Source organism: Rhinoderma darwinii, chromosome 10 (assembly GCF_050947455.1).
Source record: "Rhinoderma darwinii isolate aRhiDar2 chromosome 10, aRhiDar2.hap1, whole genome shotgun sequence".
NCBI classification, from domain to species: Eukaryota; Metazoa; Chordata; class Amphibia; order Anura; family Rhinodermatidae; genus Rhinoderma; species Rhinoderma darwinii.
In genome coordinates, this window is record NC_134696.1 from 26,657,948 (window position 1) to 26,684,462 (window position 26,515).

Genomic DNA, 26,515 nt, shown 5'->3' on the forward strand with positions numbered 1-26,515 from the left:
CACTTCGTCAGCTGTTTATGGAGCCGTTTTTCCAGAGACTCTAGAAAAACCGCTCCAAAAACGGCCATAAAAAAGTGATGAAAAACGCGAGTGGCTTAAAAAACATCTGAAAATCAGGAGCTGTTTTCCCTTGGAAACCGCTCCGTATTTTCAGACGTTTTTGAGTTTGCGTGTGAACATACCCTCACCATGTCAAGTTGCCTGACTATTGGGACACCTTACTGCTCCATAGAGAGAGAGCGAGAGTTCGGCCAGGATCACACAACCAGTTCTGATACAGTTTTTGTGACTGTTTTGGGCTCAGAAGCAAGAAGTGGATACAAAAATAAGGAAGCATATAAAGAAAAGACTGATTCATCTCCTTTCTTTTGTGTCCACTACTGTGTTTACCAAAAAAAAACTAAGCCAAAAACTGCCACCAATACTGCGTGTGTGATCCTGGCCTTATAGGAGAATTCTAGGCACGATCCTGAATACGCACAATTGACACAATTTCTGCGCTTTTCTGAGACTATTTGGAGTTCTGTTCATGGAAACGGCAGCTGCTTTTCTCTGCCTGCGGGAAGTTCAGCTTGCCTGTCTGCATGTATCTAACCCTAGAGAACCTTATACAAGCTCCTAATGTAACATGGGCAGGATCTCTTCACTCGGTCACTGCTCCCTCTTGAGCTATAAGGTTTGTTAAGGAAGATTTGTTATCTCTGGCAGGTGAATGAAGTTCTGCTGATGGATCAGGATACAGGACCTGCAGGTCCAGGAATAGTCACTTCACATTAGCTAGTGCAACGTGAGTAACAAAGAAAGCAGGGAGGGGGAAAGTAAAGAACGTACAGTTCCTGGGGCACATGGAGGTAGAGTATGACCATTCTATTACCTGAGATACAGGTGATTGACCACCAAGGTGACTGCTGATCTGCTTTGCTGCAGAACCTCTTTTTAAATAGGAAGCGAAAGCTACAGGTCAATAACTGCTTTTCAAATGGACCTCTGCAGCAGCTGTAATCTGTGTTCCAGTGTTAGAACCAGTGTGCCCCACTGTCGCCCACAATGTCCCCCAGTTGCTAGCCAGATTGCTCTCTAGTTGGCAGACCTGTAACACTTCGCCTCTGCCAGGAGAAAGATCGCTGCTAATCTCTTAAATTGACTCGTACTTGTGTTAGAAAATGCAGCTTATACATTTGATGTCATTCACGCATATTATATACAATTTATAGTATGAAGTGTATAGAGAACTATAAAGTGGGCTAAATGATACCATGTATACCCTCGCCCTATAACCACACGAGTGCTGACACCACATTAGAGGGGAGACCATAGGCGACCAATAATAGTATACCCATTTGTATGCAATAATAAATGCCATTCAAACAGAAGAATGCAACGAGGAGGTGCCAGTAACTCACCCCCGTCACCAACGTGGGCTTCACACTGACTTCAATGCCCTCAGAATTTAACCACCTGGTCCTGAAAAGGATTTCTAGGACTAGAAAAAGCCTCTGCTGGTTTTCTAGAAAAATCACCCCATCGGTCCATGGACTGTGTCCGTTCGAATAAATAGAAATGAATTGCAGTGCCAGTCCACGGACAGATGTGGCGTTGTTTCTGGAAAAACATCCAAGCCTTTTTCTTAGTTCTGAACAATTCCTCTAAGGCCCAAAATATCTCTTGATAGTAAGGGTATGTTCACACGGCTATTTTCAGCCGTTTTTCGGCCCGTAAACATCCCGAAAAATATCGGAAAATCGAAAGCAGAACGCCTACAAATATCTGCCCATTGATTTCAATGGGAAATACGACAGTCTGTTTCGACGGGGCGTTATTTTACGCCTCATTTTCAGATAATGGCGCGTAAAAAGACGCCCCGTAAAAAGAAGTGCATATCCCTTGAGACATTTTTCATTGACTCAATACAAAAACAGCTCCAAAAATAGCCGTAAAAACGGCTGAAAATCGAGCTGTTCTCCCTTTGAAAACAGCTCCGTATTTTCAGCCGTATTTTGCTAAGGCGAAATTCACAAAAACGTATGCGATTTGCGCGCACAAAGAACGCTGCGTTTTTTGCGCATTGCAGTTCCGTGTGTCTTTAGTGAATTGTGTGTGGCTGCGTGATTTTCGGACATATGCAATCCTTATGACACGCGGTTTTGAGGTTTAGAAAATGAAATGAAGTGGTTTTATTTTTCCCTTCATTTCTTTATGTACTGTTGCGTGAATCACGTGCAGCAAACGGAAGTGCGGCCGTGTGCTGCGCGTGGTTTTCACGCACCCATTGACTTCAATGGGTGTGTGATGCGCAAAAAACGCTCAAGTATAGGACAAGTCGTGAGTTTCCTGTAGCGGACACACGCAGCGTGAAAAACACGGAATGTCTGAATGTCCCCATTGCCTTACATAGGTCCGGGATTTTCAGGCGCGTATCGCGGACGTGAACTACGCTCGTGTAAATAAGGCCTAAGCTTGTGAACCTACGCTAAGGGGTTTTCCTATAAGAGATCAAAATTTGTGGAGGCCTCCTGGCTAAATATTGTGGTCCCCTCTTAGCATTGGAAGAGAGACTAGCTCATGAAAACCAGGCTACAGGTGAAAGATGGTAATTCTACAGCTACAATATATAAGCACAATCGTAGACCCCTCTTACCCTCCCTATAAACTGGCAATTGGTCTGACAGCTGGGGACCCCAGTGATACCAAGGACAGGAGTGCCTCATCCTTGTTCCCAGTAATGGATACATGTGTGGTCACTCTAAATTATATTAAATGGGAGTTATAGTTCTAAGCACCGCAACCTCACCCACCAGAAATGGGGGACCCCCTGTTCTTGAATTTAAGTTTAGGTGTAATGTAGCTACTTACAAATGTACATTCCCAAACTCACCAGTAGATGGCAGCAGACAGTAAGCAACATGCACCCTCCACCTATCTATAAGCTGAAGTCACCTTAATGCACTGACAGGTATCCCAACCCCAATCTGTACAGAGTTTCATGTCACATCTGAATATTGCAGCCCCCAATATATTTTACACATTCCCACGTCACAGTATAGGAAGCGATAATCGTATCACAACATCAGTATGCCGTTAACCAGTTCACTGCTAACGTTCACATTTTTGACAGCTGCCTTTCCAATCTCACCTTGTGTTAGTGTCTATTAATATGCAAAGCCCCTATGAAACTTCTATGCGTTCTGCAGCTATTTGTATCCACCGACACACATTTAACCCATATAACCGATGAGTGCTTCATTACATCTCTAATATGTATCCATCTGTTACTCCTAGTGTTGCAATCATAACCCCCCTCCTCCTTGCACCAACCTGGCATACATTCAGGGCAGTGCCCAGGTATATGACAGCAGATGGTGGGGTGGGTGCTACTTCCCTGAGTTCAGGCCTGTCTAGCTATTCACTTAAAACAATGGCTGATGGTATTAGCATATTTTAGTAGGTGGAAGCCCAGTGGCTGGTGCTGCATGGTGCAGAATATCAATTGTGGCTGCAATGTCACTATAAGAGGGAACAGGGCGTCAGGCTGCTGCTCCACATCACGTTTACCTCTAGAGGGGGGACACAGCATTGCTCCCCCTACTTCCGCTGTGCTGGCTCCATCTGTCTATATACACCCTATAGATCCCCTTTTTTCGGGGGGAGCAGCGATTAGGAAGTGATCAGCCTTCAGGAAGCCAAGGGAGACCGATGCCCCTCTGCTCACCAGCCTGCGCCTCCCTCTTCCAACATCCAGGATCCTTGAATTATTGATTGACAGTTTTTTTTTTTCTTCCCTTGGATCAATTGATGCAGAGAAGGGGTGTTTGCCATCCTTGCAATGTGGCAGCCCTAAAACTCAGAGGCGGGGGAAGCTTGAAGCTTGTCACATTGTTTTATAGTGAGGGGGGGGGGGAGTCAAAGAAGGGCGATCAAGACTGAGACGACCCCTACACTTCTCTAAGAAAGGGAGGGAGGGGGTCTTCATTAATCCTTAAAGGGGGGCAGTACAGTAGTTTACCAACATGCCTATATACATCTATATGTAACTGGATCCTTTGCTTCTTCTTCTTCTTCAACATCAAGGATTGCAGCTTTTTTTGGGGGGGAGGGGAGATGACCAATTCTGACCTTTGCGGAGGAGAGGGAGGAAATAGAAGAAGAGAACCGGCTTTTTTAGGGGAAATAGACACAACCTTGTCAATATCCTATACATGCACATGAGCGCAAACACCATGATATTTATGGTACTGGGGGCGTCCATTGTGATGGTAAGAGGAACTCTTCTCACTTGATGTATTTGTAGCAATGTCATATTGACTCTACGTGTGTGTGTGTGTGTGTGTGTGTGTGTGTGTGTGTGTGTGTATTAGAGCTGTGTATAGCAGAGGTGTGTGTGTGTGTGTGTGTGTGTGTGTGTGTGTGTGTGTGTGTGTGTATATGTGTGTGTGTAGCAGAGCTGTGTGTGTGTGTGTGTGTGTGTGTGTGTGTGTGTGTATCACAGCTGTGTGTGTCAGTGTGTATGTGCATTGTGTGTCCTTTAGTGGCAGCATTGTCAAGACTGCTCCAGTCTTTTTTAGCCAGCAAACTAGAGTCAATGTTTTATTCCATCTAGAGTTGACCAGATGCCTTGGTTATGGGCTCTTACAGGCAATAGCTTGCTTGATGGACATGAACGCTCTTTTGGACCGATTTCACAATTATATCTTACCGCATTTAAGAGGGGAAGACCGGGTTTGTCACTGCAACTGTGGAAGGTGAGTCCCCCTTGCATTTTATCTCTGTCTCTCTCTTCCTTGCATCTGAGGCTGCCTGTCTGTAATAGTCCACGTAGGAATGAATGGGTGATGCGACTGCTTCCAGCACCATGGACGGATCACATTTGTGTAAGCTTCAACCATTTACATCTCACACTTGTTAGGTTTAGCACCAGTGGCAGATCACAGTTGTGTAAAGTTCTACATGATGGACACCTCATACTTGTGTTAGGTTCAGAAACATGGACTCCTCATACTCGTGTTAGGTTCAGAAACATGGACACCTCATACTTGTGTACTTGTGTTAGGTTCAGCAGAATGGACACCTCTTACTTGTGTTAGGTTCAGCAACATGGACACCTCATACTTGTATTAGATTCAGCAACATGGACACCTCATACTTGTGTTAGGTTCCTCATCATGGACTCCTCATACTTGTGTTAGGTTCAGCAGAATGGACTCCTCATACTTGTGTTAGGTTCAGCAGAATGGACACCTCATACTTGTGTTAGGTTAAGCATCATGGACACCTCATACTTGTGTTAGGTTCAGCATAATGGACACCTCATACTTGTGTTAGGTTCAGCATAATGGACACCTCATACTAGTGTTAGGTTCAGCAACATGGACACCTCATACTTGTGTTAGGTTCAGAAACATGGACACCTCATACTTGTGTTAGGTTCAGCAACATGGACACCTCATACTTGTGTTAGGTTCAGCATCATGGACACCTCATACTTGTGTTAGGTTCAGCAGAATGGACTCCTCATACTTGTGTTAGGTTAAGCATCATGGACACGTCATACTTGTTAGGTTAAGCATCATGGACACCTCATACTTGTGTTAGGTTAAGCATCATGGACACCTCATACTTGTGTTAGGTTAAGCATCATGGACACCTCATACTTTTGTTAGGTTAAGCATCATGGACACCTCATACTTGTGTTAGGTTAAGCATCATGGACACCTCAGGCTGGGTTCACACGACCATGTTACGTCCGTAATGTACGGAACGTATTTCGGCCGGAAGACCCGGACCGAACACAGTGCAGGGAGCCAGGCTCCTAGCATCATAGTGATGTATGATGCTAGGAGTCCCTGCATCGCTGCAGGACAACTGTCCCGTACTGTAATCATGATTACAGTACGGGACAGTAGTTCCACGCAGAGGCAGGGACTCCTAGCGTCGTACATCACTATGATGCTAGGAGCCCGGCCCTCTGCAGTGTGTTCGGTCCGGGTCTTCCGGCCGAAATACGTTCCGTACATTACGGACGTAACATGGTCGTGTGAACCCAGCCTCATACTTGTGTTAGGTTAAGCATCACAGACACCTCATACTTGTGTTGGGTTAAGCATCATGGACTCCTCATACTTGTGTTAGCGTAAGCATCATGGACACCTCATACTTGTGTTAGGTTCAGCAATATGGACACCTCATACTTGTGTTAGGTTCAGCATCATGGACACCTCATACTTGTGTTAGGATCAGCATCATGGACATCTCATACTTGTGTTAGGTTAAGCATCACAGACACCTCATACTTGTGTTAGGTTAAGCATCATGGACACCTCATACTTGTGTTAGTTTAAGCATCATGGACACCTCATACTTGTGTTAGGTTCAGCATCATGGGCACCTCATACTTGTGTTAGGTTAATCATCACAGACACCTCATACTTGTGTTGGGTTCAGCAGAATGGACTCCTCATACTTGTGTTAGGTTAAGCATCATGGACACCTCATACTTGTGTTAGGTTCAGCATAATGGAGACCTCATACTTGTGTTAGGTTCAGCATCATGGACACCTCATACTTGTGTTAGGTTCAGCAGAATGGACTCCTCATACTTGTGTTAGGTTCAGCATCATGGACACCTCATACTTGTGTTAGGTTCAGCAGAATGGACTCCTCATACTTGTGTTAGGTTAAGCATCATGGACTCCTCATACTTATGTTAGGTTAAGCATCATGGACACCTCATACTTGTGTTAGGTTAAGCATCATGGACACGTCATACTTGTTAGGTTAAGCATCATGGACACCTCATACTTGTGTTAGGTTAAGCATCATGGACACCTCATACTTGTGTTAGGTTAAGCATCATGGACACCTCATACTTGTGTTAGGTTCAGCAGAATGGACTCCTCATACTTGTGTTAGGTTAAGCATCATGGACTCCTCATACTTATGTTAGGTTCAGCAGAATGGACTCCTCATACTTGTGTTAGGTTAAGCATCATGGACACGTCATACTTGTTAGGTTAAGCATCAAGGACACCTCATACTTGTGTTAGGTTAAGCATCATGGTCACCTCATACTTTTGTTAGGTTAAGCATCATGGACACCTCATACTTGTGTTAGGTTAAGCATCATGGACACCTCAGGCTGGGTTCACACGACCATGTTACGTCCGTAATGTACGGAACGTATTTCGGCCGGAAGACCCGGACCGAACACAGTGCAGGGAGCCAGGCTCCTAGCATCATAGTGATGTATGATGCTAGGAGTCCCTGCATCGCTGCAGGACAACTGTCCCGTACTGTAATCATGATTACAGTACGGGACAGTAGTTCCACGCAGAGGCAGGGACTCCTAGCGTCGTACATCACTATGATGCTAGGAGCCCGGCCCTCTGCAGTGTGTTCGGTCCGGGTCTTCCGGCCGAAATACGTTCCGTACATTACGGACGTAACATGGTCGTGTGAACCCAGCCTCATACTTGTGTTAGGTTAAGCATCACAGACACCTCATACTTGTGTTAGGTTAAGCATCATGGACACCTCATACTTGTGTTAGCGTAAGCATCATGGACACCTCATACTTGTGTTAGGTTCAGCAGAATAGATTCCTCATACTTGTGTTAGGTTCAGCATCATGGACACCTCATACTTGTGTTAGGTTCAGCAACATGGACACCTCATACTTGTGTTAGGTCCAGCATCATGGACACCTCATACTTGTGTTAGGTTAAGCATTACGGACACCTCATACTTGTGTTAGGTTCAGCAGAATAGATTCCTCATACTTGTGTTAGGTTCAGCATCATGGACACCTCATACTTGTGTTAGGTTCAGCAACATGGACACCTCATACTTGTGTTAGGTCCAGCATCATGGACACCTCATACTTGTGTTAGGTTCAGCACAATGGACACCTCATACTTGTGTTTGGTTCAGCAACATGGACACCTCATACTTGTGTTAGGTTCAGCCCAATGGACACCTCATACTTGTGTTTGGTTCAGCACCATAAAGAGATCACACTTGTGTTAGCTTCAGCAACATGGATAGCTCAAACTTGTTTTGATTTTGGCACCATGGATAGATCACATTTGTGTTGATTTCCGTACCATGGAGTGGTCACATTTTTGTTGGGTTTAGCACATGGACATATGTTGGTTTCCATGTCTGAACGTTGCCTGTTGTGCTGTATATATTTTGAAGCAACCTCTTTCTTATGTTCTGTTTGCATGATCACAACGCAGTTCATTTCATTTATTGCCCATCACTTTAACACCGGGACCATGAATCCAGGGACCTATAGCAATGCACTAATGGTTAACACTGATGCATCATTTTATTCATGTTACTGCTAAGGTTATTCTGCATGGAATCCATTTTAAACTCAAAATGCATTACTAACGCCTTGACTTGATAGTGAATAAGGGGAATCCCAAGCTTGGTTGATATCATGTTTGTGTCTGAATGCTGATGCATACTGCAGTCGTTAATTTACCGTGGACTGATGATGGCCTTTGGTTTGGGGTATGACAGGCCACAGCTACGCTAACACTCAAGTGTGACAAACGTATTCAACTCTTATAGTACACTAAGTTTCATAGTTGTATTTGCTGTAGCTCCTCATTCAGGAATAAAGCTGCCAGTTCAGCAGTGGACTACGCATTTTAGCAGAACAATCCATATTAGCATTTTACAGCATTGACCAATATTGTGCCCAACATTTTCAAAGGAGACAGCTTTACACTTTGCAGTCTTGTGACCTGAATTTCTTAGAGTAGTGTCCTGCTGAGGGTATAGACATCTATCAGTTACTTAATTCCAATGGTCATAGGTTTTTCATCTGTTTCCATTGATTATTATATAAATAAGGGATCTCTCAGGCTGGATTCACACGAGCATGTTCGGTCCGTAAAGGACTGAACGTATTTCGGCCGCAAGCCCCGGACCGAACACACTGGAGGGAGCCGGGCTCCTAGCATCATAGTTATGTACGACGCTAGGAGTCCCTGCCTCGCTGCGGGACAACTGTCTCGTACTGAAAACATGATTACAGTAAGGAACGGTTGTCGCGCAGCGAGGCAGGGACTCCTAGCGTCGTACATAACTATGATGCTAGGAGCCCGGCTCCCTGCAGTGTGTTCGGTCCGGGACTTGCGGCCGAAATACGTTCACTCCTTTACGGACCAAACATGCGCGTGTGAATCCAGACTAAGGCCCTGTTCACACAGAGAGTTTTGCCGAGTTTTTAACGGAGAAACCGCTCCGCAAAACTCGTCAAAAACCGCCCGAAAATGCCTCCCATTGATTTCAATGGGAGGGGGACGCGTTTTTTTTACCGCGAGCGGAAAAACCGCGTCGCCGTAAAAAGAAGCGTCATGACCTATCTTGAGGCGGTTTCTGCCTCCAAAACCCCATTTCAATCAGTCAGAAACTGGAAAAAAACACCTCGACGTGTGTTTTGACGAGTTTTTGTCAAACCACTGTGCAAAAACCGTCTGGAGCAGTTTTTGCAGGAGGTATTTTCCTCCTGCAAAAAAACTCTGTGTGAACACAGCCTAACATGTGACCCTCTAATTGTTGCAGAACTATCATGCTACGAGTTGCAGTTTTGCAACCACTGAAATCTGCAGGTTGTAGACCACTGCTGTGTATTATAGATCTTACAGACCCATGGTTTAGTTTGGTGGCCTCTCAATTGCGTTGTCTTGGGTAGTCGATACTCATGTCTTAAAGACTTGTGGCAATCTACATTTTATTTTCTAATTGAATGAAATATATTTTTTTTATGCTGGGATTACTGATAAACCCAATGGCCTGATAAGCTGAGGAATTTATGGAGCATTTTATGGAGGGGACATTGACTCCCAATATAGGAGGTTATGTGCACAAATCCATCAATAATATTGACAGAGGCAATGCATTGTAGAGCTGTCACCTAGTAAAGAGGTTGCAATTCAACAAATAAAAAGCAGAATCCAGAGTCTACATATAAAGCAATGGAGGGCATCAGGATTTATTTTCAGTTGTGCAGTAAATACATCAAGTGCTCATCGGACGATGTATTTCACTCCAGATTGATTTGGCAATGTCCGGGGCACTAACACTAGACGAGTGAAAGATGCAATTCTGCATATATATATATGAAAAACGCATGTGTGGTATCACATGTAAAATACCACACATGCAACTTTTTTCATTTTAATTTCTACTGAGCAAAGTCAATGGGAACAATGCACCACAAAGACACCTAGTACGGACAACCCATAGCATTAACTACAACTGTTTATGAATAGAAATTCATACATTTCCATTCACCCATATGTAACATCTGGCAACTACGGAAAAATCTGCTATGTGTGCCCTGGCAATTTACTGGATGATATTGATTACCTCCCATTATTAGAATCACTTATATTTATTTTATACTTGTCCGCATTAATGAATCGCCAGATAATAAGCTGATCGCAGAGTGACCTGCTGCCGGGTTCCCCATCTAAGCTGTTATTTTCAGGGGAATGAGGTAGTAAGTAGTCAATTCTCTTGCAGCACCTCCGCAGGTGAAATTAAGTATTACACAGTGCATATTTAAATCAATGTTGTGCAAGGATGTTCCAGGTCCTCCAGAGATTCATTTTGTAGCCAATCTCTGCTTTAAGCTGGCCATTAAGGCTAATAACCCACGTAGCCAAGTCCGAAACCACCTCCACTTGCGGTGACCAATGTCCCCACAACTTTTTCCGGTGATACTGCCAAGTAAGCGTGGCTCGAGCCAGATGCGGACACCACTGCGTGGGACCATACCCTTACTCTGATAAACTTGGTGACTGATCATTAATCTCAAAGCTGATAATCTGTGTGGCAATGGTGATGTAACACCAGCGTGATTATTTCCTACAGATATTTAGCAGATATATTTTAATATTTTTTTAAATTACTGTAGCTAGGGGGCGGAGCCTGACCGCTGAACGTGATGGAAGCATAAGACAGTGCTCCTCACAAGCCGGCTCAGATCCAGAACGAATAAGAGGCACATTTATACTAAAAATGGTGAAGACGGGAAAGGACAAACTCAGGGACACATTGAGCACCCCGGGAGCGCAAAAACAGCAAGCTGACCTGGATAAATTCCTGCAGAAACGGGATTTGCAAACGGCGGCTGGAGTTTCCAAAATGGCGCCGTATCCTGCATCTGAGGACTCAGATGCTGACAGCATGTGCGGAGCTGCTGCAGCGATCTCAGACACAGGAGGAATAACTAAATCGTTCCTGAAGAAAACCCTACAACAAGCCATAATGCCGGTTATGAAGGAGATCACAGAATTCAGGTCAGATTTTAAGCGTATGGGGCACAGATTAGAAGTGCTTGAATCAGCATTATCAGACACAGTTAACCATGCGGACTCAGTGGGACACAAGCTGCAAGTTCAGGAGTCGCAAATGAACAGGGCACTGACTATGATTGAGGACATGGAGAATAGAAGCCGTAGGAAAAATATCAGGCTGAAAGGCCTGGCTGAATCGTACGCAGCTGAGGCATTACCTGCAATTGCGCGGCAAATATTTGCAGTCTTGCTGGGAGAAGAGAGGGCGGAAAAGGCGGTGATCGAACGGATCCATAGGGCCCTTAGACCTAAGCCTAAGCCGACAGAAACACCTAGAGATGTCATCTGTGGTCTGCTAAGCTACGTGGATACGGCAGCTATATTAACAGCTAACAGAGAACAGCAAAGGGTTACATTTGAAGGCTCTACACTACAGCTATATCAGGATATAGCGGCATCTACACTGGCAAAGAGGCGCATCATGAGACCATTGCTGGCGAAACTCCGGGAAATTAATTTACCTTACACATGGCTTTTTCCCTTCGGGTTGGCGATTATCAAGGAGGGGAAGAGGATCTTGATCCATACTCCGAACGATCTAGAAGAAGCATGGGAAAGATTGGGTATACGCCCGGTTCCGATACAGAACTGGTTACCAGCTCAGACCGACATCACGCTACCAGACCTGCCAAAGATGGAACCCTGGTCTGTGTACTCCAAACACAGAACGCCACGCGGAAAGAAGCAAAGGGCAGAAGTCATGGAGGAGGATGTACCTTGAACTGTCCAGTCTTGTTCGTGAGCTATGCTGTTTTTGTTTCAATTATTGATGTCTCTAACTGCTAATCTTAAAATTCTACTGTTTGGAATGTTTTATAGGGTACATTATTGTGACTAATAGATAATATGATAATTTGAGGTTTTTTGGCTATGTGAGTAGGGGCCTACGTATTTTACGGTGCTAGATGATGTAAATCACATGGGTGAAGAGGATATGTAGACCTCTATATATATACTATGATAAGGAGCTACCCAGAATAACACCTTGAAGCAGCTAGGCCACCTGATACATACGATATGCAACTCCAGCTAGTAGAATATAGTTAGGTATGTGGTTTAGCACTTATGTTCTGAGATAATACTACTTGGACAAAAGAGCCAAGTATGTTAATGGTTAATATATAATCTCAGAAGTAATGTGGGTAGTGACCGGCAGTTATTCACATAAGACAGACATTCTATGATAAGTGCCTGCAAGGGAAGGTTATTTCCTTCCAACGCTATTGTTATAGATAATATGTTATTTTTTACTATTTTATCTCTCTTAAAGTGAGAATAAACTATGGATCTGAGCCTGGCCTCGGCTCAGGAATTTTTCCCTCCCCTATCCCCGTATGCAACGATGCTATGGTGATAGAAGTAGGTGGGTAGTGGGATTTCTACTACACCTATTAGGTGGTGTTTTGTATATGCAGCCCAGTTGGCCATATATGAGCGGAAGTTACATAGTGCCTGGACACTTATTGCTTGTTTGTATGTCTGTTTTGTGGTATGTCTTCCTCCCCCTCTTTCCTTTTGTCCTGCTCCTACCCTGTCGATTGTTTTTATCTACCCAAATACATGCCAAACAATACCTTAGCAAACTGAATAGCTTAATACATACTCTACAAAAATGGCGACAATAAAGCTAGCGACTTATAACACTAATGGGCTGAACTCACCTCAGAAAAGGAACCAGATAATAACGCTGTTAAAAAGGGAGCAAGTGTCTGTGGCCTTTATACAGGAAACACATTTTAAGGCTGAAAAAATACCTAAATTACCTACTAACTATTTCTCTTCGTGGTTCCATAGCTGCAGTTCGGGCTCTGCAGTTCGGGGAGTCTCCATAGCGCTACATAGAGACCTACCGTTTGTACTCCTGGCGAGGCATGATGCGAAGGACGGTAGAGCTTTATTTATCAAAGGTAAATTGGGGGCACTCACATGCACCTTGGCGAATGTGTATGTTCCCAACAAATCTCAGGTTCCATGGTTACTTCACACTTTGGAAGAATTGAGAGCTTTTGCAGAAGGCCCTATTATTATTGGGGGAGATCTAAATTTAACTATTAATCCAGAGCTAGACTCTTCAACACAAAAGTCAACCATCCCACAGATTGGTAGGCGGAAGCTTTTAAATAAGTTACAAGAATTTAACTTACATGACTCATGGAGAATTCTGCATACTACACAAAAAGATTATACTTTTTTTTCTCACCCTCACCGTTCCCATCAGAGACTGGATTACCTGCTTATACATGCACATTTTATATCATCACTGGAGTCGGCCAGTATTGGACAGATTACGGTCTCAGATCATGCACCAACGTTTATTACGTTGAAGGTAGCTGAGCTATCTCCTAGAGAGTGGACATGGAGGCTAAATGAAGCCCTACTGGATTTACCGGATTTGTCCAAAACACTGACCGAGTCATTACAAACCTACTTTGAAATTAATACCACAGACGATGTGTCGGGCACTATAGTATGGGAAGCGCATAAGACATACATCAGGGGCATATTAATCTCACTAGGAACTAAGGTAAAGAGAGAGAGGGAGAAAGGAATATTATTGTTGCTATCGCAAATTGCAGAGACGGAAAAGATACACAAAAATACCCCAACCAAAAAGTTACAATTGGAATTGCAAATTCTTCGGAATAATTTAAAAGATTCCTTGAATAAAAAGTTGGCAGCTAATATGGTGCACTATCACCAGAAGTTATACGCGCACGGAGATAAGGGGGGAAAGTTAATGACGGCACTGATCAAAAAGAAAAAAGAAAAGGCCTTTATTCATAGGATTAAAACATCAGAAGGAAATACATACACGAATACTGAGGACATTGCAGGAGTTTTTAGTGAATACTACTCGAGTTTATACAATATCCAGGCCCCTTCCTTGAACTCAGATATCTCCAGATCTACGCAGATTGAAGATTTTTTGAGGCCATTAACACTACCTACAATCTCGGCCGCAGAGGCGGAGGAACTTATGACTCCGGTCACTTTGGCGGAGGTGTCAAAAGTGTTATATTCATTTCCCTCAGGGAAGAGCCCAGGGCCAGACGGGCTAACTATCAAATATTATAAAAAATTTAAAGATATATTATTACCTCCTTTGGTCAAAGCTTATAATGAGTTGCTAAGAGGAAATAAATTAACGGCACAGTCACTTGAAGCGTATATCACGATACTGCCTAAGGAAGGAAAAGACCCCCTCTTATGTTCTAGCTATAGACCTATATCTCTTTTAAACCTGGACCTTAAAATATGGGCTAAATTACTCTCCACGCGAGTAAGAAAGTTCCTGAATACTTTAGTGCATTTGGATCAGAAAGGTTTTGTACCAGGTAGGGAGGGTAGACATAACTCCATTCGCCTGATGAACTGCATACAGAAAGCGCACGATTCAAAAACACCCCTGGTGCTCATAGGTACAGATGCAGAGAAGGCATTTGATAGAGTGGCATGGGACTTTATGACAGCTACACTAGCTAAATTTGGATTCCCAGAACCATTTATCAAAGCGATCTTTACGCTATATAGCAAGCCATCGGCGAAGATACGGGTGAATGGGGTTCTGTCTCCCTCCTTCTCAATTGGGAATGGTACAAGACAGGGATGCCCCCTCTCACCGTCTTTATTCATTCTGACCCTGGAGACTCTTTTGCAGGCCTTGAGGCAGGATACACGAATTGAGGGCTTAAATATAAACTCAAAAATGCACTTGGTTCACGCATTTGCTGATGATATGCTACTTACCATCACAAATCCGGAGAGCGCTATCCCAGTTATTTTGGAAACCTTTCACAGCTATGGAATGGTGTCTAATTTCAAGGTAAACTATACTAAGTCGGAAATTCTTAATGTAACCCTACCGCAGAGACAGGTGAGGAGATTGGCTTCAGCTTCTGAATTCCAATGGCCCTCGGAATCTGTGAAATACTTAGGTATTCAACTACCCGCAGATCTAAATGCACTATACAAATTAAATTATCAACCGCTCCTTCGAAAGATAAAAGAACTTCTTTCTGCCTATAATATTCCATACATATCGTGGATGGGCAGAAGGAATCTGCTACAGACCTATATCCTACCTGTGGTGCTTTACATTATGAATATGGTTCCAATTCTCTTATCAAGAACTTTCTTCAGGACAGTACAACAAATGTTTTCAAAATATTTGTGGAAACAAAGAAAGCCGCGGATATCATACCGCAATCTCACAAGGAGCAAACGTCAAGGAGGAATGGGACTTCCAGATATAGAGGGTTACTACAAAGCTATACACCTACAAAGATGGTTAGATCTGGCAGCAGAGTCGGAGGAGCAGGGAGGACTATCTAGGGACGCAGTAGGCGGAGTAGATAATCCATTAGGAGTTCTTTGGGCGCCGAGCCAACAAGACATAGGAGCTATGAGGAATCCTTTAATGAAAGGCACTTTAGCGGTCTGGGCTAAGGTGGGCTTGACAGAGAAGGTGTTGCCTCAACCGTCACCAATACTTCCAGTAGCGGCATTACCTAAACTTCTTAAATTGGGGAACGGATATAGCTCAGACCTATGGAAATGTTTTGCAGGAATTCAGATTAGAGACTTTATGTTAGACAATAGAGTACCTACAGCAGAGGAGATCCAGTCTATGATGCATTGTGAGGCTTTGAAGCTTAATTTTCTTCAGATCCATCACATACAAATGGCATGTACTACATTTTTAAAAGATCACAAGACAACTAGAGAGCTCACATGGTTTGAGAAGCTTCTAGCTACTCATAGAGGGAATAAACATAAAATGTCTAAGATCTATTACCAACTTTCAGCAATGGAGGGGAGGGATGTGCCGTCCTTCATAGCATCGTGGGAAGCGGAGCTCGGACTGAGGCTGTCGGATCGGGAGAGGAATGTGGTAATGTGCAACTCACATGGATTCTCTAGGTGTGTAAAACTACAGGAGAACCATTATAAATTGCTCACCAGATGGTACAAAACTCCGCAAAATCTTTATCGTATGGGTTTTGCCCCGGATGCTCTATGCTGGAGATGTAAGTCACAAGAAGGATCTCTGTCACATATCTTGTGGACTTGCTCTCAGGTTAGAGCATTTTGGTCACAAATAGAAAGAAACATTAACTTGATATGTAATGCAGATGTAGCTCTGTCGTTAGAGAACATAGCGTTGGGGCTCCCTTCAAATTCTATGACTATGTCCAAAAAGTACTTACATACGCATTTGTTAGCGGCAGCAAAAATGTTAATTCCTTTGTACTGGCTACAACCTACTGCTCCTTCTGTAAGTCAATGGATAGACAAAGTAAATCAAATTTGTCGCATGGAAGAACTTTCTAACAGAGTGGAAGATACTTACGAGAATTTTGTGAAAATATGGTCTCCTTGGTTGCAACATAGAGATGATCTAATGAGAACAATTTCCTAAAGTTTCTGATTCTTTATTTTTTTTATTTTGAGGTATTGCTGTAATCCTATCCATATCCTCACCCATAACTATCCCCTTGTACTACCCTTCCCTACCGTTCCATTCTGTCTTCCCTCATGTTACCCAAAAATCATATGTCATGTGGTCTTAACCAAAATTACTACAGTCGTATGGATTTATCACTAAAGATATGTGAAATGTGTTAATACATTGAGTAAATCGAAACATATCGTTGATGTTTTTTAGAAATTCATGTTAGCCATGTGTTAGATACAAGTGGATGCCATTGCTCACATTAGAAAAGTATTTTTTCTTTCTTCTTTTTATTTATCTTTTCTTTTCGTCTAGCACATGTTAAATAAGTCCAACTGAATGACAATAATCCAATGTTTTTGTATGACACAGGTAACTGTAGTGTCAGTTTTGTATTGTAATTTGTACTTTTATACTAATAAAAACAGATTTGATAAAAAAAAAATTACTGTAGCTAATATCTTAAGATTTAAAGGCAATCTCCCACCAATTTTCCATGTAGGTCAATGCAAATATTTTCCTATTATATGTTATGTAACGTAAGGGTTAACGTTTCGATAATGAACGCTTGTCTGATTTTTTTTTGTACATCTATGCTTAGTTTCAGCACTGTGACTTTCTCCTCGCATGCTCAAAAATACAGATCAGGTCAAAAATTGGGGACCACTTAGAAATTTGTAAGAGCCTTCATATTGGATTGAGTCATCTCCAGCAGTCAGCAAGCAGGCCCTCTTTCAAGATGAACATGGGCCTCATTTATCAACATCAAAAACTGGCCTTGTTGCCCATAGCAACCAATCATAGCCCAGCTTTCATTTCTTAACCTGCTCTGGAAAAATGAAAGCTACACTGTGATTGGTTGCTATGGACAACAAGGCCAGTTTTTTTTCCTCAGGCAGTCTTGATAAACTAGGCCCTTAGGGTATTCAAAGTGGCTCAGATTTGACGCAAATATCTTACACATCTGAATGGTAATGTAGAAATTCACGCACATGTTGCAGAAACAAAACCATTCAGATGTATGGAATGAATTTTCAGTCACAAAAAAATCTGCAACAAATCTGCCGTCAACATAACCTTATGAAGCTCACACTTGCCCCCAAGACCTCCTGCTGTCCATTTCTATGCCGTTGCTAAAGGTCGGGCTGGCCGTGACAGTGTGCCCCCCAGGGATTTGTATAGGAAATACCCCAAGGGTCCCTACTGGTGACCTCCTGGAAAAGTGGAGTAGTTGTCTTTAGCAACCAATCAAATCACTTCTTTCATTTTCAAAGGGGACGTGCAAAAATGAGAGCTTGAATCTTGTTAGTTGCCATGGCCGACTGCTTCTTTTTTTCTTTGCACCATCTTGATAAATCAACCCTATTATTGGGGGAGATTTACTAAGCAAAAGGCACCAGAATTCTGGCACAAAATTGCGGCAAATATGTGGCACACATGGCGTGCAACAAATATATAACACTTTTTGCGCCTTCCTAGAAAAGTGCCTAGAAAAAGAGTCGTGGCTAATGGAAGTATTAAAATGTGGCAGATTTATCAATGGCATGTGCCAAATATTGATGTAAAGTACGTCAGACAAGAGATGAGGTGAGGAAGAAAAAAGCAATCTAACATTTGGTGCAAGATGCACCAAATGTATCATTCAGTGTGCGCCAGTTTGATAAATCTTGCGCTATTTCTGTCTGTCTGGTCTTATTTGGTCCTGTCTATATTTAGGACAGAATGAATAAATCTTCCCCATTGTGTCTATTGTATGTATGGACAGTATGGTTATTAAAAGCTGGGGCGAAGGAGGGATCAGAACACACAGAAGGGGGGGGGGGGTCAGAAGGGAAAATCATACTTGCCAACTTTTCAGAAGGGACATCAGAGAGATTGCAAAAAAAGATTATTTTTTTTACCTTGTGCACCATTTGTATAGGACATGCCTCCAAACTATTGTATTTAAATCACAAATATTGCATATGATCCCCTTCATCACACCCCAAAATGAACTCATACGCCCTAACCGAGTATAGACCCCAGAACAGACAATTCAGCACATACTCACCTCTCCCCATTCCCCCTAAATACAGACCTCAGACCAACAGATACTCACCTCTCCCCGTTCCTGCAGTCCTCCCCCATACCGGCCGACAGGGGGGGGATTTATTAACCTTTCTACGCCAGTTTTCTAGCATGGAAAAGTCGCAAAAGGGTCCAAAATTTGCAATTTGCGGTGTAAGTTGCGATCTATGGCCATTTTACGCCACCCTCGCCATTTTTGTTAAAACGAGGGGGTGGCTCCTGGTGGCGGGGCCACATCAGCCCAACAAACTTATTAAAATTTACGCCAGAAAAGCTGCTAGCTGGCATAGATTCACTCTATGGAATGTAGCAAGCCCACCACCCCCCCCCCCCCCCCCACATTACACCTCAGCGTTACCACAGGCAAAATGGAGTATTATATGGTGCCCATTGAAAGCAAAGCAATGGTATGTACGTATAACGCACAGACATGCCGGGTCCCTTAGAGAGAGACCCTCTTTGTAGCCACACTTTGTTCTGGCTACAAAGGGTCCTGAACAAGTGGATCCCTCTTTTAACTCAGAATTCCCTAATAGAGTCCGTTTAATAACTTAAATGGGAAAGTACATTATTTATTAAGGTCTTCCTTATATTATACAATTTGTTAATGATTGATTCTTCTGGTGCCTGTCAGTCATTACTAAGTTTCCTGTCTTTTGTCTAAAACCACTTACTCTCTCCCTCCTAAATTTTATAGGATAATTGCTCGGGGAAACCTCATGTCCCTGTGCTTACATCATGCCGAGGACCAAGCATTGTCTAATAACAGAAAGCAATAAGAGATAATGGACGCAGAGGAAGGAGCTCCCCGCCACAACACCCCCATAGTCAATCACACTATCGCTCACCTGCTTTGGTTTGGGATCCATAATCCCTACATTGTCAGAGTCATTTATCAAAGCACTTACTCTATAGCTAGAAATGATTCCAAATCAGGTCAACCCCATTATTTCCATAATATCAGAAAGTCCAGTATTGATGGCCATTATACAATATACAGTCCCTAAATCCGTATTTGCCAATATGCCAGTTATTTGTTTGTGTTCACACTTAGCCCCGACAATCTGTGCTGGAGATGATACACTGTCTTGGATTAGAAATTACGCAGCTTTAATGTAACTGTAATTCCTTGGGTCACTATGATAGATAAGGGGATGCAGTTCTGCAAATACGAAGCCATAAATGAGTATTTATGTGTAAAACGTAGATACTCTGCTGTTGGCTGCCCATCAACTAAATCTGGATCACACCAATATCTGCGGGGAGAATTCTTTTTTTTTCCCCGCAATGGAGTAATAATGTAGGGCACTTAAAGGAAGGTTGTGAACACATGGCCTAAGCAATACGTGAAGCAAGAGGTCCCAATAAAGCTGCTGAATGTTCACTGTTGTGTTATACGGTAAATAAAGTTACGGCAGTATTATTATTTTATGATGAGCGCATACATAAAAGTTTTATAGGACGTGCTAAGAAGGTCGGTTGTAACAGTTCGGGTATGTTCACACGGACTATTTTCAGCCGTTTTTCGGGGAGTAAACGTCCCAAAAAATGGCAGAAAAATCGGAAAGCAGAATGCGTACAAACATCTGCCCATTGATTTCAATGAGAAATAAAGCGTTCTCTTCCGACGGGGCGTTTTTTACGTCACATTTTCAAAAAACGGTGTGTAAAAAGACGCCCCGTAAAAAGAAGCGCATGTTACTTCTTGAGCCGTTTTTGGAGCCGTTTTTCATTGACTCAATAGAAAAACAGCCCCAAAAACGGCAGTGAAAAATGCAAGTTTGATAAAAAAAAAAACGGCTGAAAATCAGGAGCTGTTTTTCCTTGAAAACAGCTCCGTATTTTCAGCCGTATTTTGTTAACCATGTGAACATACCCTCAGACATTAACCAGTTTTTGGGCACTTTATTCTAATCATCCTGAGCTTTCAATAACACCCACAATAAGGAATGTGTCATCAGAAAATTACAAATTATTTCCATTCTAAACATAATAATTTTTTTTATTTTGGTGGTGTTTTTCTTTTAATGCTACTATCCATTTAAAAAAAGTTTTACACTAGCCACAGGAGCACATACAATAGACTGACATTTCCTGTTTTTTTGCGGCTCAATTTTTAGCTGTACTGTGTAGACTGGGACAGGGTCAGCTGGGTCATCTCATTTTCATTAAAAGGAAAGGGCATTCAATGGCAAATAATAGTTATATTGTATTGCTGGAAGCCTAGATAAAGCAGAATAATAACACGTAACACTATACATACAAATGAGGCTCTGTTTCCATCTCCCCTGTCACTCCCTGGTCTCCGGAAGAGGAGCAGCCGGCATTTAATCTCGTCCTGGAGACTGTAAGGGTATGTTCACACTTGCACGTCCGTTACGGCTGAAATTTTTCGCTACGTCCATTACGGACGTAATTGGAGCTGTTTTTCTATGGAGTCAATGGAAAACGGCTCCAATTACGTCCCAAGAAGTGACAGGCACTTCTTTGACACGGGCATCTTTTTTACGCGCCGTCTTTTGACAGTGGCGCGCAAAAAAAGGACCGTCTGCACAGAACATCATAAAACCCATTCAAATGAATGGGCAGATGTTTGCCGACGCTTTCAAGCAGTATTTTCGTCTGTAATTCCAGGCGTAAAACGCCTGAATTACGTCCGTAAATAGTGCGTGTGAACATACCCCAATAGTCTATTCACACTTTTCTGTTCATTAAGGGTATGTTCACACGAGGGCGTCCGTTACGGCTGAAATTACGGGGATGTTTCAGCCTGAAAACATCCCCGTAATTTCAGCCGTAACGGCATGTGCAGGCGCTTGAACGCCGCGTCAATTACGGCCGTAATTAGCGCTGCTATTCATTGGAGTCAATGTGTAACGGCTCCAATTACGGCCAAAGAAGTGACAGGTCACTTCTTTGACGCGGGCGTCTATTTACGCGCCGTCATTTGACAGCGGCGCGTAAATATACGCCTCGTGTGAACAGACAAACGTCTGCCCATTGCTTTCAATGGGCAGATGTTTGTCAGCGCTATTGAGGCGCTATTTTCGGGCGTAATTCGGGGCAAAAACGCCCGATTTACGTCCGTAAATAGGCCGTGTGAACATACCCTAACTCCCATTCATTTCAGCTGCCATAAAGCACATACACTCTGCTGCACTATTTCTACAGACAATGCAGGAAGGAAGTGTGAATCTCCAGAATGTTTTTTGTTTTTTAAATAAATAGCAAAAACATTTAAAAATATATTTAACACATTTGCCCCTATTTATGTATCAGTTTAAGGGCTTATTCAGACGAACGTGCTGTTTTTGCGCACGCAAAAACCGCAGCGTTTTGCGTGCGCAAAAGGCACTTGACATCTCCGTGTGCCCTGTTCATATAGATGCGCGGCTGCGTGCTTTTCGCGCAGCCGCCATCTTTATGACACTCCATTTGGATGTTTGTAAACAGAAAAGCATGTGGTGCTTTTCTGTTTACATTCATTCTTTTACTGTTATCGCGCGAATAACGCTTGTCCCACGGAAGTGCTTCCATGGGGCATGCGTGATTTTCACGCACCCATTGACTACAATGGGTGCGTGATGCGCGAAAAACGGCGACACATAGAACATGTCGCGAGTTTTACGCAGCGGACTAACGCTGTGCAAAACTCACGGACTGTTTGCACTGCCCCATAGACTTCTCTAGGTCTGCGCGAGCCGCATGAAAACCACGCGGCCGGCACGGACGCAAAACACGTTCGTCTGAATCAGCCCTAAGCCTGATTTTGGCTGCAATTGCACAGGTTAAAAAGTCACATCTAAAATTTAAACAAATTTGAGACAAGATTGGGGAAAATTTGTCTTCTCACTGTCAAAAGAAAAAAAGTGGGCGTGGTCAATCTGTAAATATACTTTTAGACTCATTTATCAAAGGCCAAGGTTAAAAAGGTGTAAAAAGTAATCGACAGTCTGACAATTCCAAATGCACCAGATTTATTAAAGGGGTTGTCTACTCTTAATTGTTAGAAGGGTTCCTTGACAATAAGTTGATCACAAAGTGTCCCCCTTCTGGGACCCTGTGGGGGAGCAGCCTGAGCCGCACACCCTTTCTCAAGCATCCTATGTCTCGTATAATAACCCTAGATATGAAAAAGAATGCCTTCTAGGGTGCATATTGGTAACTAATTTTTTTTCTTAGATTTTTTTAAAATCTTTGAGTTTCAAGAAGGGTAACATTGGATCAAGACAGGGTTTTTTTTTAGCAGTCAGTGGTTTTAGTATTTATTCCATATGCCCCTTTTTTACTGTAGGTTAACAAGAAGTGGCAGTCAGATGTAAAGTTGTACACGGCTGGAGTATCAGACTTGGGCTGAATTCAGACGACCGTAGTATACGTCTGTGTCACGCATGTATTTCAATAAGGCCGTTCACACTGCCGTACTTTCAACGGACCGTGTGAAGGGTCCGTTGAAAATGTCCTATTTTCTTCCGTTTTCACAGATCCCTCCATAGACTCAAGTCGGACTTGAAAAGCGGCCATTTTTCACGTCATTTTTCATGTCCGAGTTTGCACTCGTTCGTGTGAATCTGGCGTTAGACAGGATTTGTTTATAATCCGTACCCTTGGAGACACGTAGGTCTGCATAGGAGCTGAATACACAAAACAGTATGAAATTTAATGACGTTTATTTGCACAGTACTTATATTTTAATTTTAGATGCATTGGAGCAATAAAAATAAAATAAATGGCAATAGACTTCATACCCTGGTGGTTAAACATACTGCAGGGGCTGGGTGCACCCCCTATAGCTATGCCCCTGAACAGCAGAGAATACCCAACATAACAAGATTACCCCCAACACGTTGGTAACATGAAGATTATTGCCTGATTCTACAGATATTTGTCTTCGATTATCTATTCTGTATGAAAACCCAGTAGCTTCTGTAGGATCTGGAGAGTTCATCTAAAGGCTGATGACTACTTTAAAGCAAACATGAGAAATTAGACATTGTCCACAATCCTGTAGGTTATTCCTATTGCTTGCAGCGGGACAGATTATGATTAGAACATTATAATTTGGAATTATAATGAAATTGTTAAAGTGGCGGCGCTATTCTTCTCATCAAAACTATGTATACTTTGACGGAACCCGACGGACTCCATCATATATTGGCTGTCGTACATTGCATCCGTCACAGCGTCATGACGGCAGTGTGAATAATCCCACTCATACTTGGTATTTGAAAACCCTGGGATTTTTAGGATTTCTATGCTTTTTTAAGTTGTTTTTCTTCAAGTGACATCAATGGGGAAAAAATACATTAAAAAAGCCAAACTTAAAAATAACAATCCTATTTTTTGTTAGTCCTTTGGACTCCTCAATGAATAATATTTCATGTGGACTCTTTAACTAAGACCAGCATTGTAACTAAGCAACTAGACAAGGAAAAGGGCAAAAAAAGTTTTTAATAGGATATAATAAACCATTAAGTTCTGCATTCTCAATGCTCCTCGGTGGCTTAGCTATAGAGGATCCAGAGGTTGCAGTTGTACTCAGGCGCTAATAACGGGGGGGGGGGGGGGGGTCCTCCCTCCTTCCATGATGAGAGCGGTGCTATAAATGTTAAGAGAAATTTGGGGCACCCTGACACTATCCAGGAGTTTTAATCTCTACTGGCACTACAAAAACTTTTATGGAAGATGATATTTGACCAAAGGCTATGCCCTTACCATTATTGAAGGGGGTTGTCTCATGAAGATCAGCTGATCGCCAGCCGCCGCTGCCGTACAATTACATGCCGGCCACTCAAAGGAATGGCCAACCATGTAATAAATGAACAGGCTAGGTCCACTCTTTGTTAGTGGCTTTCCACTCTGGGGGTCTAAAGCAGGGAATCACCTCCTATGACATCCATATGAAAGGGGTTGTCTTCAAGAGACAGTCCCTCTAATGCACCATAGGTTTTGTGACTTCGGGCCCCAGCAGTGTAATTCCAGGCCTATGTTAGATTTTTTTTTTTCATTTTTAGTCATTTATTTTCAGTGTTGTCTTCCAGAATAACTTGGCTTCAAGGAATTAACCTTTTGGTTCCAAATGGAGTTTTATGTCTTTATATGTCTGTATTATGGCTTAACCACCAAGTCATCGTTCCTTTTAATGGTGAATCTAGTATATACACTCATGAGGTTAAAGGGTTCAGCCACAAACAGAGCCTGATCCCCGGGGAAAAATATACATTAAAAGCAAGTAGAAGCTTTATAGCATTTAAATATCAGATCAATAGATGTCTGAAAGCTGTGCAGGTTTCTGCTCACATTGATCTATTTCTTTAGCAATGCTGGGTATTATCTCTAAGATATAAAAAGCCATTCTGGTGTATACTTCAAGGTCACTGGGAATGAATAAGCGAGACAGATACGTGGCCAAATGCCAGGTTTGAGTTTAAAATTAGCAGAACTCTTTAATATGTGAAATATTCACAAGGAGTGTTATATTATTAACCTCAAGAGCATCAATACTGTGAAAACCACCGCAAGTATCTGATAGACAATGTGTAGGGACGTGGGGAGCCTCCAGGGGTGCTCAAGGGAAAACCATATGACAGTTGTAATTGATTTCCATAATTCTTCACCATTAGTTCTTGCTGGGTTGGTTTCATTTCCTATCTATGTATAATTAATATTCAGGCTAAATTACATCTTGTCCATGACATACTCAGTCCCGAATGGCCAAAAAGAAACTCTCCACCCACGGCAATCCATTTTTGAGAAGTTCCTTCAAGAAGTAGACATTTCTTTACATATATTGCCTATGTATCTATGTATCTATCTATGTATCTATGTATCTATCTATGTATCTATGTATCTATCTATCTATCTATCTATCTATCTATCTATCTATCTATCTATCTATCTATCTATCTATCTATCTATCTATCTATCTATCTATCTATCTATCCATCCATCCATATATTTATCTATCTATCTATCTATCTATCTATCTATCTATCTATCTATCTATCTATCTATCTATCTATCTATCTATCTATCTATCTATCTATCTATCTATCTATCTATCTATCTATCCATCCATCCATATATTTATCTATCCATCTATCTATCTATCTATCTATCTATCTATCTATCTATCTATCTATCTATCTATCTATCTATCTATCTATCTATCTATCTATCTATCTATCTATCTATCTATCTATATATCTATCTATCATGCAAATTTTCAGGGGTTGTCCCATTAGGAGAACCCATGTTTATATGCCCACTCGGGCACCCCTCTGTTAGGGCTCATGCACACAGCAGAGCTGTGTGCCTGGAGCCTGTGCAGCAGTACACAGAGTGTAAAATTTACTAAGCAGTTTACGCCAGTTTTTGGCGCAAACTGTTAAAAAAAAAGTTGCAAATTATGACATGCAACAAATTTAAGCTAAAAATGTAAACTTTTCGCGTCACTTGCCAAATTTTAAAAGGAACAGGAAAAATAGGTGTGGTCTTTAAGGAGATGTAGCTTTGGCCAAATTTATTTTAAAGAAAGCCAGAAAATGGTGCAAATTGTGGCATATTTCTATCCCTACTCATACTTTATTGAGAGACTTGCACCTTAAATTTGACACAAATCACTTTA

General features: G+C 42.4%; 1 protein-coding gene across 2 annotated transcripts in view; it reads left to right on the forward strand.

Annotated features, from left to right (window-relative positions):
• The first annotated feature begins 3,896 nt into the window (after window positions 1-3,896).
• TMEM240 (transmembrane protein 240) overlaps window positions 3,897-26,515 on the forward strand; it is a 50,735-nt gene continuing 28,116 nt past the window's right edge. The window contains exons 1-2 of one of the 2 annotated variants that reach the window (XM_075839605.1): window positions 3,897-4,253; window positions 4,633-4,739. In XM_075839605.1, the coding sequence (XP_075695720.1) occupies window positions 4,197-4,253; window positions 4,633-4,739 (164 nt within the window). In that variant the 5' untranslated portion in view covers window positions 3,897-4,196. Of the gene's footprint in view, window positions 4,254-4,597; window positions 4,740-26,515 lie in introns of both variants that reach the window. The other variant, XM_075839607.1, reaches the window with a different exon arrangement.